Source organism: Rhododendron vialii, chromosome 13a (genome assembly GCF_030253575.1).
Source record: "Rhododendron vialii isolate Sample 1 chromosome 13a, ASM3025357v1".
Lineage (NCBI taxonomy): Eukaryota > Viridiplantae > Streptophyta > Magnoliopsida > Ericales > Ericaceae > Rhododendron > Rhododendron vialii.
This window is the reverse complement of record NC_080569.1, coordinates 17,571,482-17,587,150: the sequence shown is the minus strand read 5'-3', so window position 1 is coordinate 17,587,150 and position 15,669 is coordinate 17,571,482. Positions and strand designations below refer to the sequence as shown.

The 15,669-nt window shown below is 40.4% G+C and overlaps 1 protein-coding gene and 1 long non-coding RNA gene across 2 annotated transcripts; both read left to right on the top strand.

Moving 5' to 3' along the window:
• Nucleotides 1–1,817: 1,817 nt before the first annotated feature.
• Nucleotides 1,818–4,305, top strand: LOC131313466 (uncharacterized). Its single transcript, XR_009196206.1, has 2 exons — nt 1,818–2,276; nt 4,047–4,305. It is a non-coding gene; the product is annotated as an uncharacterized LOC131313466 (long non-coding RNA).
• A 1,439-nt stretch (nt 4,306–5,744) lies between these two features.
• LOC131313930 (uncharacterized) lies at nt 5,745–6,380 on the top strand. Its single transcript, XM_058342424.1, has 2 exons — nt 5,745–5,868; nt 5,971–6,380. Exons 1-2 carry the CDS (start codon nt 5,745–5,747, stop codon nt 6,378–6,380), a joined length of 534 nt encoding a protein of 177 aa, XP_058198407.1.
• The last annotated feature ends 9,289 nt before the right edge of the window (nt 6,381–15,669 follow it).

Genomic DNA, 15,669 nt, shown 5'->3' with positions numbered 1-15,669 from the left:
GAGATGCAAAATGAATCCCCACTTGGAATATCTAGGATCAGCGGCAGCCAATGACAGACCGAATTTGAAAACATAAACCACTCGTGAGCAATCGAAGCTGAGATTACCTCAGATTACCCAAAGCGGTATTAGATGAAGCTCCGAACGCCATACTTGTACACAGCACATCGGGTCGATGTAGCGGTGTGAGCAAATTGGAGTGTGAAGGATAAATCGAAGTGCCGAGCTTAAAAACCCATGGATGTTTGGTCTTTGAACTCCGATGTTGGTTAAGGAGTAAATAGACCGTCGACCACCTCCTAATTGACAACTCAAATTGGGTATTTTGTTTATGGGTACCGAAACCCAGTTGTTGGAAGATGCAGGAGCTGGAAAACAACTTAGATCTCTGGTGCTGATTTTTGGAATAACCTCGGAGTCAAAACCAAGGTCGAACAATTAGAAGCAGAATTCCGATTAGAGCTTGAGATTACCTCTATATAAGATATTATGGATGATTTTGTAAGAATCAAATGAGATGAAACCGAGGGAGTGCATTCTCTCTCTCTCTATTTCTAGAGAGAGAAGCTCTCAACCCTCAAGTTTCCTAGCAAGTCTTTGAAGTTTCTACTAATAAGTCATTTTGTACGAAGATATTTAATAATTAATTCCTTGTATGAGGCTACAATGGCGGCATAGTTCTTTTTGAAATTTTGAGCCATATGAGGACATAAATAAGATGGCTTTTTGACTTTGTAAGGTAAAAAAAGAACTAAGGGACTGAAACAAACCCAATAGGGGATGCCATAGAGTTTGAGCAATTGGACTGGACCCATGACAAAGGATAGACCAACAAGCAGTGCAGCCATGGCAGTTCAACACATGGCGGAGGTGATCACGTCTTTCTTCCTGCTTGGCACGAACAAATCATGGTTAGGATTGTAGTGAGAACCTATTTTCCAGGGCTTCGACTCCACTGAACAAAAACTGAAGGCCAAAAAACTGTTAAAAATTTTACAAAACTTTTTTTTTTGGGTAAATTTTTACAAAACTTGTGATTCATAAGCTCAAAATTTGACACATTTGACAATCTAGTAGCAGGCTCACTAGATAGATAGGGTACGCAAGAAAAGGGAAAGGTAGAGTGAACCTCAACATTCGCGCGACATTACCCAAACTCTTATAGATCTTTTCATACAACTGAAAATATAAGAAAAAGAATGATAGAATTCACTATGGCAAATGTATGATGTATCAAAGCATCACATTTGACAATCTAGTAGTAGGCTCACTTGATAGATAGGGTACGCAAGCAAAGGGAAAGGTAGAGTGAACCTCAACATTCGCGTGACATTACCTAGACTCTTATAGATCATTTCAGACAACTAAAAATAAAAGAAAAAGAACGATAGAATTCACAATGGCAAATGTATGATGTATTAAAGCATCTGTATGCAACTGAGAAGATGAATTGACTTACTGGGTGCCATGAGTCCTCATTCTCAATGTGCCCGTGGTTTTGATGGTGGGTTCTATGGCTTATTCTCCTGCAAAGTTTCATGACAAAATTGTCATTGCATCATTCCTTGGAAAAATACTTATATCATGATTGTCGGGTCAAATATAGGGCTCCATATAGGAAGAAGTTCGGATATGTTTGTTGGGTGAAATACCATGATTGAGATACCTTTCTTCCTTAGGCAAGTAGTTTGAAAACAAAGCATACAATAATCTCTAACTGTCTTTCTAATATGCAGATGCACTTTATTTCGTTTATTCTAGCATATAAATCCTCATTTTTGAAAGCATTAGATTGTTGGTGTAGAGACCTATGTTTAATTTTAATAATTTCGATGTTTTATAAAATGCCAGAGTTTAGAGAAAAATAAGAATTTTGATGTGGTTATATATTGGAAGGTTAATTATGCAAGGATATATGGATTTGGGAGTTAGTGTGGTGAAATGGTAAGTGGAAGGGTGCTTATGTAATAAGATGTATGCATATATATGTGTATCAGGGAAATATTTTCCTCACCTAACTCTCTCAAACCCTCACGCCTCTCTTCTCTCACCCGACACGCACTTCTCTCTTCGGCTCTCTCTTTCTCTCACTCTCTCTCACACCTACACCTCCAATCTGCCATGGACCCGTGAAAACCCAAGCGTATCTAACCTTGTTCAAGTGTCTTTGGCTCTTGAATCGCGTGGGTGGAGCTCGATGGAGGAGTTCTTGTTGGATTTCAAAACTCGGAGCTAGGGCTTTGTTTGATCTCGGGGTTTTGCTCAAAACCCTTGAGGTAGGAATTTCTTACTCATTCTACATGTTTTTGAGTTGATAATGTGCTAGATCATATCCTAGTTTGTGTTCTTTCGTTGGGGTTTTGTTCATGAATGAACTACAGAAAAACGCAGCTGTTAGCTTCGGGGGATCGATCCCCATGCTTAGGGTATTGATCCCCAAGCTGTCTGGAACCTTTTGCCGTCGGGGGATCAATCCCTATGAGGAGGGGTATCGATCCCCATGCCCTCTGAACAGCTTTGAATCGTGTTGACCCTTTCTCGATGGTTTCGACTCCAGATCACTTCTAACGAATTTCCAACACCTCCAAACCATTGTGTAACATTGTTAATCATATCCTAATAATTCGTTGATCTTCTTATTTTGTTAGGCTCACTTGATTTAGCTATGGATGATCATAAAAATCAAGAACTTTCGTTATACCTTGATAAGGTAATGCGGCAATCGCGGTTACAAGTTGAGTAGATTGGTGGTCGTGGCTTTGGATTAATGAATGATTTGAATGAATCGATATGCGAGAAAAATGACTTGACGTTGATATTACTTGATAGATGAAAATAATGGATTGATTAACTAAGTTTAGAATTTGGGGCTTTTGTGCTTTTCTTATGGTAGCTGTGGAGATGAGATTATTTACACGTGTTTGACCTGTAAGTTGGTTGATTGATGTGCTTTATTGTGAACTAAGATTAGAGGAGCGTTTGATAATGAAGTTGTATGATTACTGTTATTTGAGTGGCTATAACAAAGAATTGGAATGTGAAAGTGAAAGTGACTGCAATGCAAGGGGTGCTAATGCAGAGAACCAAACAATGGGTGATGTTGATTGCAACGCGAGGGGTGGTAATGCAAACTGCAACGTAAGGGGTGGAAATGCAGAGTGCTGTGAGTATGAGTCTTTGATTTAAATCGTGAAGGGAAGTCGTTATTCATACCTTGGTAGCTTGTTATTACTATAAAATGTGGGGTTGGAGGTTTATAAACAGACTTGGGAAAAAAATGGAGTACTTATACGGAAAACAATGAACTTTGAATTTGAGTTGGCTTCGTAGACCGTGTGAATGTTTATATTTGCTTTATTTACCTTCTTACAGACTTACTAATTATTGTGGCTCGTTGTCTTAACATCGGTGTGATAACCTGTTTGATGTAAATGGATATTGGATGCTTTGTGGTATGATATAGATTGTAAGTCGTTTATGAGGAGTACTTGCATGTTTGATTTAAAAAATATATACATAAGGTAAGAGATCTTGGGTAGACGGTACACTTGAGACTCAAATGAAAAGGCTTGGGCGCGTGAGAATGTGAGACACTCATGATAGGTTGTTAAATAAAAAAAATTGCGAAGAGAGAGAGAGAGAGAGAGAGAGAGAGAGAGAGAGAGAGAGAGAGAGAGAGAGAGAGAGAGAGAGAGAGAGAGAGAGAGAGAGATGCGATAGCTAGTGAACTTAAAATTTAAAAGATCGAGTTGGGTAGACATGTGAGTCCCTTTAAAGGACCCAAAATACCTTTCTTCAAAATCATTAAAAAGGAAATGTGGTACATGAATTGAGGTTAGTAATATCAAAACTGTGATTTTAAAGAGAATGGCGCGCGTGTGTGGTTCCTTGATTCTAGATTAGTAACAGTATTTTATGGCCTAGTCATTGTTTCAAATGTAGCAGTTTTTGTTCAAAAGTTCTACGTGCTTATCATTCCAATTGCATATAGAGTTTGTATAGATTTTCCTATTGAGCTGGTGTAGCTCAACCCTTCCATCTCTTAGGTGCAACTCACGGAGCATAACTGGAGCGTTTGAAGTGAATCATTGATCATCATTTGAATGATTATGCTAAGGAGTCGGTAGTTCATTCATGTAAATTTTATTTTGGGATTTGAAATTGTAATATTAATCTATTTCCTTTTAAAGTGAGAGTATGCAACCCTTAATCTCTTGTGGACTTTTATGTATAACTTAACGTATTGGCGGTTGATGAACGGACCTAGCATGTGATTGTGAGGTATTTATGGGCAAGAAAATGACATTTTTATTGAGTATATAATCTATTATCCTTTATGTCTAAAATCGAGGGCGTGACAGTTGGGAAAGCACAACTAATCACAGGTAAAAAATATTTTTTCTTTTTTTAATTCCAGAAAAGCAACACACAATCTTAGAGAAGCTGAGCAAAGTATGAAAATATTGACTTGCTTTAAAGAAACTTACTGTACTTTGCGGATTTCCCGATTCTTTTAGGAAAATGCTCCCTCTCTCCCATTTCTAATCCTAACAACATGCAATCACCTTTCAAGCATTTCTGTTGAGTAGAACAATGGAAACGAATATGGTAATGATTTTGGAGAACGACTTCGGTGTATCCACCCCTTTTGGAGACACCATAATTTTTGGCATAATAGAACCATTACAAAAATAATCAAAACCATTACAAGCATACCAGAACCATAACAAAATATAACCAAAAACCAACCAAGGCATAACCAAAAACCAACCAAGGCATAACCAACCAAGTTATGCCTTGTTATGGTTTGGTTATGCTTGTAATAATTTTGATTATACTCATAATGATTTTATTATGTCAAAAATTATGGTGTCTCCAAAATGGGTGGAGACACCGAAGTCATTCCCTAGTTTTTGCCTTACTACAATGCTATTAATGAAGTTTTTACTCAAAATTAGTCTTACTTACATTTAGTTTTGCTCATTGGAGTGCTCCATACCAGTGTTTTAAAAATCGAACTAAACCGGCCGGTTCAACCGTCAACCAGACTATGGTCCGGTCTGGACTTACCAGTTGAACCATCAACCGGACTATGGTCCAGTCTGGACTTAGCTCAGAACTGCCAATTATCCGAAATTGGTCTCCTTAATGAAAACCGCTCAAAATAAACGATTGAACCGTCAAACCGGTATACCTAGGAACAGTCTAGCTCAACCGGACTGTTAAGAATTAACCTTTTGATTGCTACTCCCTCCGTTCCAAAATGAGTGACCTTTTTGGGACTCTGTGTCATTTTAAAATGCTTATATCTTTCGATTTATGAAGTTTTATGTGATTTTAAAAACTTTGTTTAATATAACTAATTAAAATCTATCAAACAAGATCAATATGCATATTTTTTAATACTAATATTGAAAGATATAAGCGATTGACAATTGAAAATAACATGCTTTTCTAAAAAGGTCACTCATTTTGGAACGGAGGGAGTATTTAAATGCCGAAAACTAGCATTGTGGGGCCAACAATAAATGCCTTGGGCAGTGTAGATAATAACTCCACTTTTTCTGTGAACCTAAGGCGTTGTTATGGTTTTATAAACGAAAGTGTTGCTAATTCCGCCTGGTTCGTGCTTAGAGTCTTTATCTTTATTTCTCAGCCGGTCCCAAACCCGGATAAAGGAGGAGGGTTGTGCGTTAGGTAGCTGACAGCCAACACGTAAAAAAAACCCGTCAGATCTTTATGACATGAATCCAAATATGATTACGAGACATGCTAGGGCATTCCCTTTAAGCGACGCGTTGTGCCTGCCTTCGGGTGCTTCGAAGAATGAGCAAGGGGCACCACACCAGCGCCCGGGTGTGGTGATAAGTGAGCAAGGATTCTCGCGCATGCCTGGATGAGTGTGGGTAAAGAAGCTAGCCCAGGACTATAGAATTCGTTTAGCAACTTAGAATATAGGGACATTAACAGGTAATACTAGGGAGCTAGTTGACACCATACTTAGGAGGAGGATTAGTATAGCTTGCCTTCAGGAGACTAAGTGGGTAGGGGAGAAAGAGAGGGAGATAGAGGACACATGTTATAAGCTTTACTATACGGGTAATGATAGACATAGAAATGGGGTAGGTATCGTAGTAGATAAACACCTGAAAGATTCGGTAGTTACAATAACGAAAAAAGGAGATCAGATTATTTCAGTTAAACTTGTGATCGGAGATAGTATAGTTAATATTATTAGTGCTTACGCACCCCAAGTAGGCTTGGATGATCTTATTAAAGAGCAATTCTGGGAGCAAATGGATGACGTGGTTCAAGGGATACTTTTTGGGGAGAAGCTATTCATAGAAGGCGATTTTCAATGGTCATGTGGGAGTGCATAAGCAAGGGTATGAGAAGGTGCATGGTGGCTTTGGATTTGGTGACCTTAACGAAGGTGGTAGGAGGATTTTAGATTTCACGGTAGGTTTTGACCTTATAGTTGGAAATACTCTCTATAGGAAGCGAGAGGAGCATTTAATTACCTTTAAGAATGGAGCCAATAAAAGCCAAATCGACTATTTTCTTGCTAGAGGTGCAGACCGCTTGACATGTAAGGATTGTAAGGTTATTCCCGGAGAGTGTCTAGTGGCACAACATAGACTTTTGGTGTTAGATATTTGTCTCAAGGGGAATAATGGAAGGAGAAAGGAAACTAGATGTCCACGGACTAAATGGTGGGGCCTAAGAGGGGAGAAACTAGAGGTATTCAAGGAAAGAATGTCTTAAGCAGTACGGTGGGGAGTGGAAGGCGATAGTGACAATATGTGGAATACGATAGCTGACGGTATTAGAAGATTATCGAAAGAAGTTCTTGGCGAGTCGAAGGGAAAAGGTCCAATTTCTAAGGAGACATGGTGGTGGAATGACGAGGTTCAAACCATGGTAAAAGCAAAGAAGGAGTGCTTTAAAAAGTGGCAAAAGGACCAGAATGTGGATAACTCGTTAAGCTACGAAAAAGGAAAGCTAGAGACGTTTCTCAAGTTAAGTGTATAAAAGGTATTGATTCGGTGGTGTTGGTGAAAGACAAGGCGATCAAGGATAGATGGAAGTCGTATTTCGATAAGTTGTTAAACGAGAAACATGAAGGAGGCTTTGGTGGGGAGGAAGTGTATGTACCTGGCGAGAACATAGAATATAAGTTTTATCGGAGAATACAAAAGTTCGAAGTGGTTAAAGCTTTGAAAATGATGAAACCGGGTAAGGCCCTAGGACTAGATGGTATCCCTATTGAAGTGTGGAAAAGTCCAGGCGACTTGGGGGTGACTTGGTTGACGAAGTTGTTCAACAAGATTATTATGATTAGGAAGATGCCCGATGAATGGAGAAGGAGCACCTTAGTACCTATATATAAGAATAAATGGGATATTCAAAGCTGCAACAACTATAGAGGTATTAAATTGATAAGTAATACAATGAAGTTGTGGGAAAGAGTTATTGAGCATCGGTTGAGGATGGTGACTACGGTGTTAGAGAAACAGTTTGGGTTGATGCTAGGAAGATCAACCATGGAAGCTATCTACCTATTAAGGAGATTGGTAGAAAAACACAGAGCAAAAAAGAAGGATCTCCATATGGTTTTCATAGACTTAGAAAAGGCTTATGATAGGGTGCCTAGGGACATCATATGGTGGGTTCTTGAGAGAAAATGAGTGACCAAAGGATATATCAAGGTGATTAGAGACATGTATGAAGGTGCCATCACTACCATTAGATCACCAGTAGGAGAAACCAGTGAATTTCCAATCACCGTAGGATTGTATCAAGGGTCAGCCCTGAGCCTATACCTCTTTGCCTTAGTTATGGATGAATTGACTAGACAATTTCAAAAGGATATTCCATGGTGTATGATGTTTGTAGATGACATTGTCCTCGTAGATGAAACCGCTAGAGGTGTTAATACGAAACTAGAAATTTGGAGGGAAGCATTAGAGTCAAAGGGTTTTCGAATAAATAGGAGTAAAACTGAGTATATCGTGTGCAAGTTTTGTGGTACTAGTAGTGCGCATGAAGAAAGAGGGATGATCCAAGGCCAGGAGATACCAAAGAGTGATCATTTTAGGTATTTAGGCTTAATTATTAGTAGAGATGGAGAGATTGTTGATGATGTGACCCATAGGATCCAAGTGGGGTGGCTTAAGTTGAGAAGCGCTACTGGTGTACTATGTGACAAAAGGGTACCCACAAAATTGAAGGGAAAATTCTATGGAACTGCCATAAGACCAGCGATGTTTTATGGGACAGAATGTTGGCCTGTTAAGAAACAACATGTAAGCAAGATGAGTGTAGCGGAAATGAGAATGTTGAGGTGAATGTGTGGTAAGACTAGACAAGACAAGATTAGAAATGAAACAGTTTGTGAGATGGTAGGTGTAGCACCTATGGAGGAAAAGTTGAGGGAAAATAGGCTAAAGTGGTTTGTGCATATCTATCGTTGACCAAAAGATGCAGTAGTTAAGAGAACGGATAGGATAGCTCTAGGTAACAATGTTACGGGGAGGGGTAGACATAAATTGACATTTGATGCTGTAGTGCTCAAAGATATGAGTATAATGGGCATGTGTGAACAAGTGGCCCTTGACAGAGCTCAATGGAGGAAATAGATTCATGTAGCCGACCCCAAGTGATTGGGACGCAAGGCTCGATTTGGTTTGGTTTGGTTTATAGACGAAAGTGTTGCTCCCAAAAGTTTTTCTCCCTGATGTGGGATGAAGGAAAAAACGAATACCGCATCTCTTTGAAAACGAATACTTCCAAATGTTTATTACTTTTGTGTGCCTATTTTTAGTTATTTTTACACAATTGGAGTATATTTTTATATTTATATAGTTATAACAGTTCAATTCCTATTCGGCTGCAGTTGAACCGATGACCCGTCCGCCTGATCCCTTCTCCGGTTTGTTCACCGGTCCGATTTTTAAAACATTGCTCCACACCAAATGAATCTTTCACACAATTTTTTTTTTATTATCAAAATTGAGTAAAGGCCGGCGATGCTCTCAGGAATGAATCTATTCTAATATATAAAGGGAGAGCAGCCCTTTGGAGTCTCCATTTTTAAAACTTTGTCATGTATTTTCCTTGCCCATTACTGCACTCTTAAAAAAAACACAAACAACACAAAACAGATATCTATGAGGATACATTGGACATTTCAACACAAAAAAACAAAAAAAAACTGCCCAAAACCAATTACCCCCACTACGTGCCATCCAACAACACAGACTGCATACCTTCCTCTTTCTTTTTCTCTGTTCTTCTCCCTTTAACCTCTCCCTTTGTCCTTACATACATGATTTTCAAACCTCCAAAATCAGTGAAAATTCTCTTTGACTCAGGTACAAAACAGTCCACTTTTGGTACTTTTTTTTACATTCGTCAATTGCTCTAATCTAATTTTATTGGGTGTACGTGACTCCTACTTTCTTCTTCCTTCTTAAACTGACTGATTGCACAGGTACTTTCTTTCATTTTCTACTTTATCCGATGTCATTGCTTTCTACTAATTGACTCTGCAATTCATACGGCGAAGCTCCCAAGATGGTCTTGTATGCGGTGCGATAAGCCCATAGTGCATCGGCCAAAAGAAGACTCCAATCTTTACGGTTCGGATTCACCGTCTTTTCCAAGATATGCTTGATTTCCCTATTTGCCAATTCTGCCTCCCCATTCGTTTGCGGATGATAAGCGGTGGAGACCTTGTGAGTGATACCATACTTCTTCATCAAGGCTTCAAAGATGCAATTGCAAAAATGGGTGCCTTGGTCGCTGATGATAGCTCTTGGCATATCCTGAATCGTGACAAAATATTTTTCTTAAGGAACTCCACCACCACCTTGGCATCATTGGTATGTGTTGCAATTGCTTCAACCGCCAACAGGATGTACAAATTCCCTGAAAGAAACCGGGAACGGTCCCATGAAGTCAATGCCCCAAAAATCAAAAATCAAAAATCTCGACTACTAGAATGTTTGTTAGTGGCATTTCGTCCTTCCAAGTCACACTTCCAAGCTTTTGACAACGTTCACAAGCGACGCAAAAGTGATAAGCATCCTTGTGCAAACTTGGCCAATAAAACCCGCCTTGTAGCACCCTGGCGGAAGTCTTCTTAGACTCAAGTGGCCTCCACAAGCTTCCGAATGGCAAAACTCAAGAATTCTCCGTTGATCTGAATCTGGGACACAACGGCGCACTATTTGATCTTGGCAATACTTAAAAAGATAAGGGTCGTCATATGAGAACATTCGTACTTCATGAAGGAAACGACGACGTTCTTGAGGAAACCAATGCGGTGGTAAGAGACCCATAGCCAAATAATTCACAATGTCAGCAAACCATGGGGTACTCGAAACGGCCAGCAACTGTTCATCCGGGAACGTGTCCATAATCGGAAGACTCGGAGTAGGATCCTCAAACTGTAGCCTCGATAAATGGTCAGCTACCACATTCTCGACACCCTTCTTATCCTGAATGGTCAAATTGAATTCTTGGAGAAGTAAAATCCACCTTATCAAACGAGCTTTGGCATCTTGCTTGGTGAGTAAATACTTGAGAGTAGAGTGATCCCTATACACGGTAATAGGAGCACCACCGATCAAGTAAGACCGGAATTTATCAAGAGCGAACACCACGGCAAGTAACTCCTTTTCTGTGGTAAATGTAATTCATCTGCGCATCATTCAACGTCTTGCTTGCATAATGAATCACATAAGGATGCTTGTCCTTCCTTTGTCCCAAAACAGCACCTACAGCATAGTCACTCGCGTCACACATAAGCTCGAACGAGAGGCTCCAATCGGGTGGTTGCACGATATGAGGCGTGGTGAGACTAGCTTTCAACTTGACAAAGGCTTGCTCGCATGCAGGAGACCACTCAAACGGTACATCCTTGGCAAGAAGATGGCACAAGGGTCCAGAAATAGCACTGAAATCCTTTATGAAACGTCGATAAAACCCAGCATGCCCCAAGAAAGAATGGATGTCCTTGACACACTTCGGAGTAGGGAGGTTCCCAATTAAGTCAACCTTGGCCTTATCCACCTCAATTCCCTTCGACTATACAATGTGGCCCAAAACGATACCCTGAGTAACCATGAAATGGCATTTCTCCCAGTTTAGCACCAAATTCTTTTCCTCACATCTTGTCAGAACTCTCTCCAAATTGGACAAGCAAGCTTTGAATGAGTCACCGAAAATAGAGAAATCATCCATGAAAACCTCTATAATCTTCTCGATTATGTCACTAAAAATCCCCATCTTACACCTTGAAAACGTTCCCGGAGCATTGCACAAACCAAACGGCATACGTCGATAAGTGAAAGTTCTGAAGGGGCAAGTGAATGTCGTCTTCTCTTGATCCTCTAGATTAACTTTGATCTGATTATATCCAGAATAACCATCTAAGAAACAATAGAATGCATACCCGACTATCCTTTCCAAAATCTGATCGATAAACGACAAGGGGAAATGATCCTTTCTTGTGCTTGCTTTGAGTTTCTGATAATCAATACAAACTCTCCATCCCGTCTGAACACGTGTTGGCACTAGCTCATTCTCCTCATTACGCATAATTGTAACCCCGGATTTCTTCGGTACAACTTGAATCGGGCTCACCCATTTACTATTAGTGATGGGGTAAATGATTCCCACATCTAGCAGCTTCAAAACTTCATCACGAACTACATCCTTCATAATAGGGTTCAAGTAGCGTTGGGGTTGGCGAGACGGCTTGACATTATCCTCCAAAGCAATATGGTGAGAGCAAAGAGTAGCATCGATTCCTTTGATATCCGCAATGGTCCATCCTATACCCTTCATGTGTCTCCTCAATAAATTAATCAACTTCGTCTCTCGGAGATTCCCAAGAGAGGAGGAAATAACCATAGGATAGGTCTCATTGTCTCCAAGGAAAACATACTTCAAAGTGTTAGGCAAAGGTTTCAACTCCAATTTTGGTGGCTCAATGCTAGATGGGAGGACTTTCTTCTCTTCATCCTCCTCTTTGAGCAACGAATATAAATAATTGACCTCGGAAGATTTGAGAAATTCGGCCTCTTCGGCTGTAAGAGCAACTTCCAAAGGATCACTATAGAGCAATTTGTCTACGTGTTCTTCTACAAGGGTATCAATAAAGCTTACTTCATGTATGTTCCCGTCATCCCCCATTTGACTGCCCACATTAAAAACATTGACCTCCAACTTCATGTTACCGAAGGTCATATTAAGAAGTCTGTTTCAACAGTTGATAACTGCATTTGCTGTGGCTAAAAAGGGTCTTCCAAGAATCACTGGAGTAGAAGCAGTAGAAGAGTCAGTCGGAATTGTATCAAGAATTACAAAATCCACTGGATAGATGAACTGATTGACTTGTACCAAAACATCTTCTACTACCCCTCTTGGTGTACGCACGCTTCGATTAGCCAACTGTAGAGTAACACGAGTGGGCTTCATCTCCCCCAACCCAAGCTCTTGGTATACAGAATACAGAAGTAGATTAACACTGGCCCCTAGATCAAGTAAGGCTTGTTCGATACGCTTCCCTCCAATGGTAATTGCGATAGTAGGACTCCCCGGATCTTTGTACTTAGGCGCAATATTTGTCTGAATGATAGAACTCACTTGTTTAGTAAGAAAGATCTTCTTCTGAACATTAAGTTTCCTCTTCCTAGCGCATAGATCTTTAAGAAACTTAGCATATGACGGAATCTGTTTTACTGCATCCATAAGAGGAATGTTGATCTTCACCTGATTGAATAACTCATGCAACTCCGCATTGTAATTTGGTTTCACCAAAGCCTTTAAACGATTAGGATATGGAGCCGATGTTGGAATAACTCGAGGTTTTGGTACACTTTCTTCCTTCTTCTTTCCTTTATCATTTTCCTCTGAAACCTCCTTGCTTGCCTCTTTGGGAGATTTCCCAGGGTTGATGTTGAACATTCGATAGGAGAAGGCAACAAGGTAGGTTCCGGAAGCATCACCACTTGATTATCCACCGTCTTGCCACTTAGAAGAGAAATAATAGCCTTTGCTTGCTTGGGGAAAGTCACCGAAGAGCTAGCAAAGTGAAGGCCTTGAGAAGTAGGCGGGTTAGAATTCGTTTGAGGGTTAGGTTGAGGTTGCGTTGGGAACTTTCCCTTCTCTTGCTGAAGCAAACCCACCTTAGTTGTCAACTTCCCCAACTGGTTTCTGATATCATTCATCATCTGAGTTTGTTGCTCATTGATAGCAGTTTGACCTTGCAAGAGAGCACTGAATTGATCTTCCCAAGAACGCGTTCGTGGTTGTGGTGAACTGGGCAGGTAGCTGTTGAAATTGGTTTGCATGTGGGAACGGACCAGAAGGAGCAAATCTTGGCGGACCTTGAGCTTGAGGGAATCGGAAAGCATTCTGGGATTGTTTCCAAGGTAACTGAGGAGCGGGCGGTGAAATTTGAGAAGAACTCCCTTCATTAGATTGATTCCAACGGAAGGCTGGATGTTGATGAGTCTCCAGATTATAAGATTGAGAATAAGGATCAAAACGTTGCACTAAATGTACCTCATCTGGAGCAATCCCATTAATCACATTCTTAAGAGCAGGAATATTGTGGCACGTCTAGGTAGAATGGCCCACAATCTCACAAATAACACATACTTCCTCCACTTGGCGTACTGCTTTCACCTCCTGAGATTGAGCACTCTTCAATTTCAACTTATCAAGCTTCCGAGCAATCTTCTCCTATCGAGTTTCAAAAGCGGTATGCTCTACAATAGAGAATTTTCTTGAACCAGTAGGACCTTGATTGTACATTGCCCTATCTCCTGGATCTGCAAACTGCCAAGACTGGGTCTTCTCAGCTAGTGACTCATAGTAATCCCAAGCTTCCTCCAGTGTCTTCCCCATAAAATCACCTCCACACATAGTATCTAGAAGTTGTTTACTCTCTTGGGAACACCCTATGTAGAAATTGTTAACTCTGAGATACAATGGAAAGTTGTGATGAGGAACCGACATGAGCAAGTCCTTGTATCGCTACCAACACTTGTGGTAAGTCTCGCCATCCCTTTGCTTGAAACTTTGAATCTGATCGATAAGTAACTTCGTCCGGCTGGCTGGAAAGAATTTAGTGGTGAAAGCATCCTGGACATCTCCCCAGTTACGCAAAGATTGAGGCTTCAGAGAGTTGAACCATTGTTTCGCCTTGTCCTTGAGAGTGAATGGGAAAACCTTCAGGCGAGCTTGATCAAGTTGCCCTGGAATTGTAACGAAAGAGTGCAGAATATTCTCGAACTCACGGATATGCAAATAAGGATCCTCCAATTCTCGCCCCCGAAATTCTGGAATTATCCGAAGATACTTAGCTTTGAATTCAAATGCATTCCCAGTGATTGGAGTTGGAATAACGATAGGTGATACTTGAGGAGCCCGTTTTGGATTCAGATAATCACGCAGAGTACGAACTGGAGCTTCTTCGGCCAGTGGGCCTTTGCGATTGCAATTTAATTTGCGAGGTGGAGAGTGGGCGGGATACGCCCTGGCAATGCTACAGATTCTTGGCGGAGAAGAAGAACGATGAAGCCGATTGGAAATTGGGCTTTAGTAAACACGCATACACAAAAACAAATACTAACTAACTACCAACAAACTATCAGACTGGAGGGGCTATGCCGCCACCTCATCTCAACAAACAGAATATCCGAGGGGTTAAGCCACCACCTCGGCTAAGCAATGCAATCAAATTTAAACTAATTAACTAAATTAACTACACTAACTAAGAACAATCTCGATATTTAGCCTAGCTTCGTTACACCTCAGGTTTGGTATGAAACCAGGTTAGAGGTATCCACCAAACTAAATACGAATTACTAACACATAAACTACTAAACTACTACTACTACTAGACGAAGGTGGGATACTTATAGTGATTTGTCGAACCTCCAAGAAAGCCATAATAAGAAATCCCCGGCAACGGTGCCAAAAATGCTTCGTTCGTCGATATAGCAAATAAGATCACCCCAAGCGTAGGGTATAAGCGCCCAATTGAAGCATAATAATCCGGAAGACCGGGATTGTACCCAAGGGAAAAATTAATATGGCTTGGTTGGATTTGTAGATGTAAGCAAGGGCTTTCGGCTTTTAGACAGCCAACTTTGTTTTACATTTGCAGTGGAAAGTAAAAAGCCTAAATTGAAAGCGAATAAACTTAGATAAAAAGCAGGTTAGGTCTAGAAATTACTAGCACCCACTACTCGAGTTAAATCACATTTTCACCCAATTACGCGGTTTAAGAAACTCAACTAAGGTTCTTAATCCGAAAGATAGAATGGTTCGATTACCAAGCTAGCTCTAGAATTTATTTAGCAAATACCTCGAGCGATAGAGCTCCAAGCATCATATGTGGTAAGTAGACATTGCTCTTACCTACACATGATCAAGGAGGTTAACACCTTAGTGATTTGACAAATAAATCCGAACCCCACATCAATTTTCGAACCAAAGGTTTAAACTTTATGGTGAAAAATGCAATTTTACTCGAGCCATGAGGTGCTAATCACCCCATGACCTAACCCTAGAAAAGTACTCACGCATATCTATGAAGATAAGAGCAAGCAAAAATCTACTTAGCATAGTGAAGTAACAACACTTTAAGAA

Bases quoted from the DNA above. Each gene is read 5' to 3' on its own strand.
- LOC131313930 (XM_058342424.1), top strand. From the start codon at position 5,745: ATGAATCCAAATATGATTACGAGACATGCTAGGGCATTCCCTTTAAGC. The intron at 5,869-5,970 runs GTGAGCAAGGAT...GGACATTAACAG, and splicing joins GCGCCCGGGTGTGGTGATAA to GTAATACTAGGGAGCTAGTT.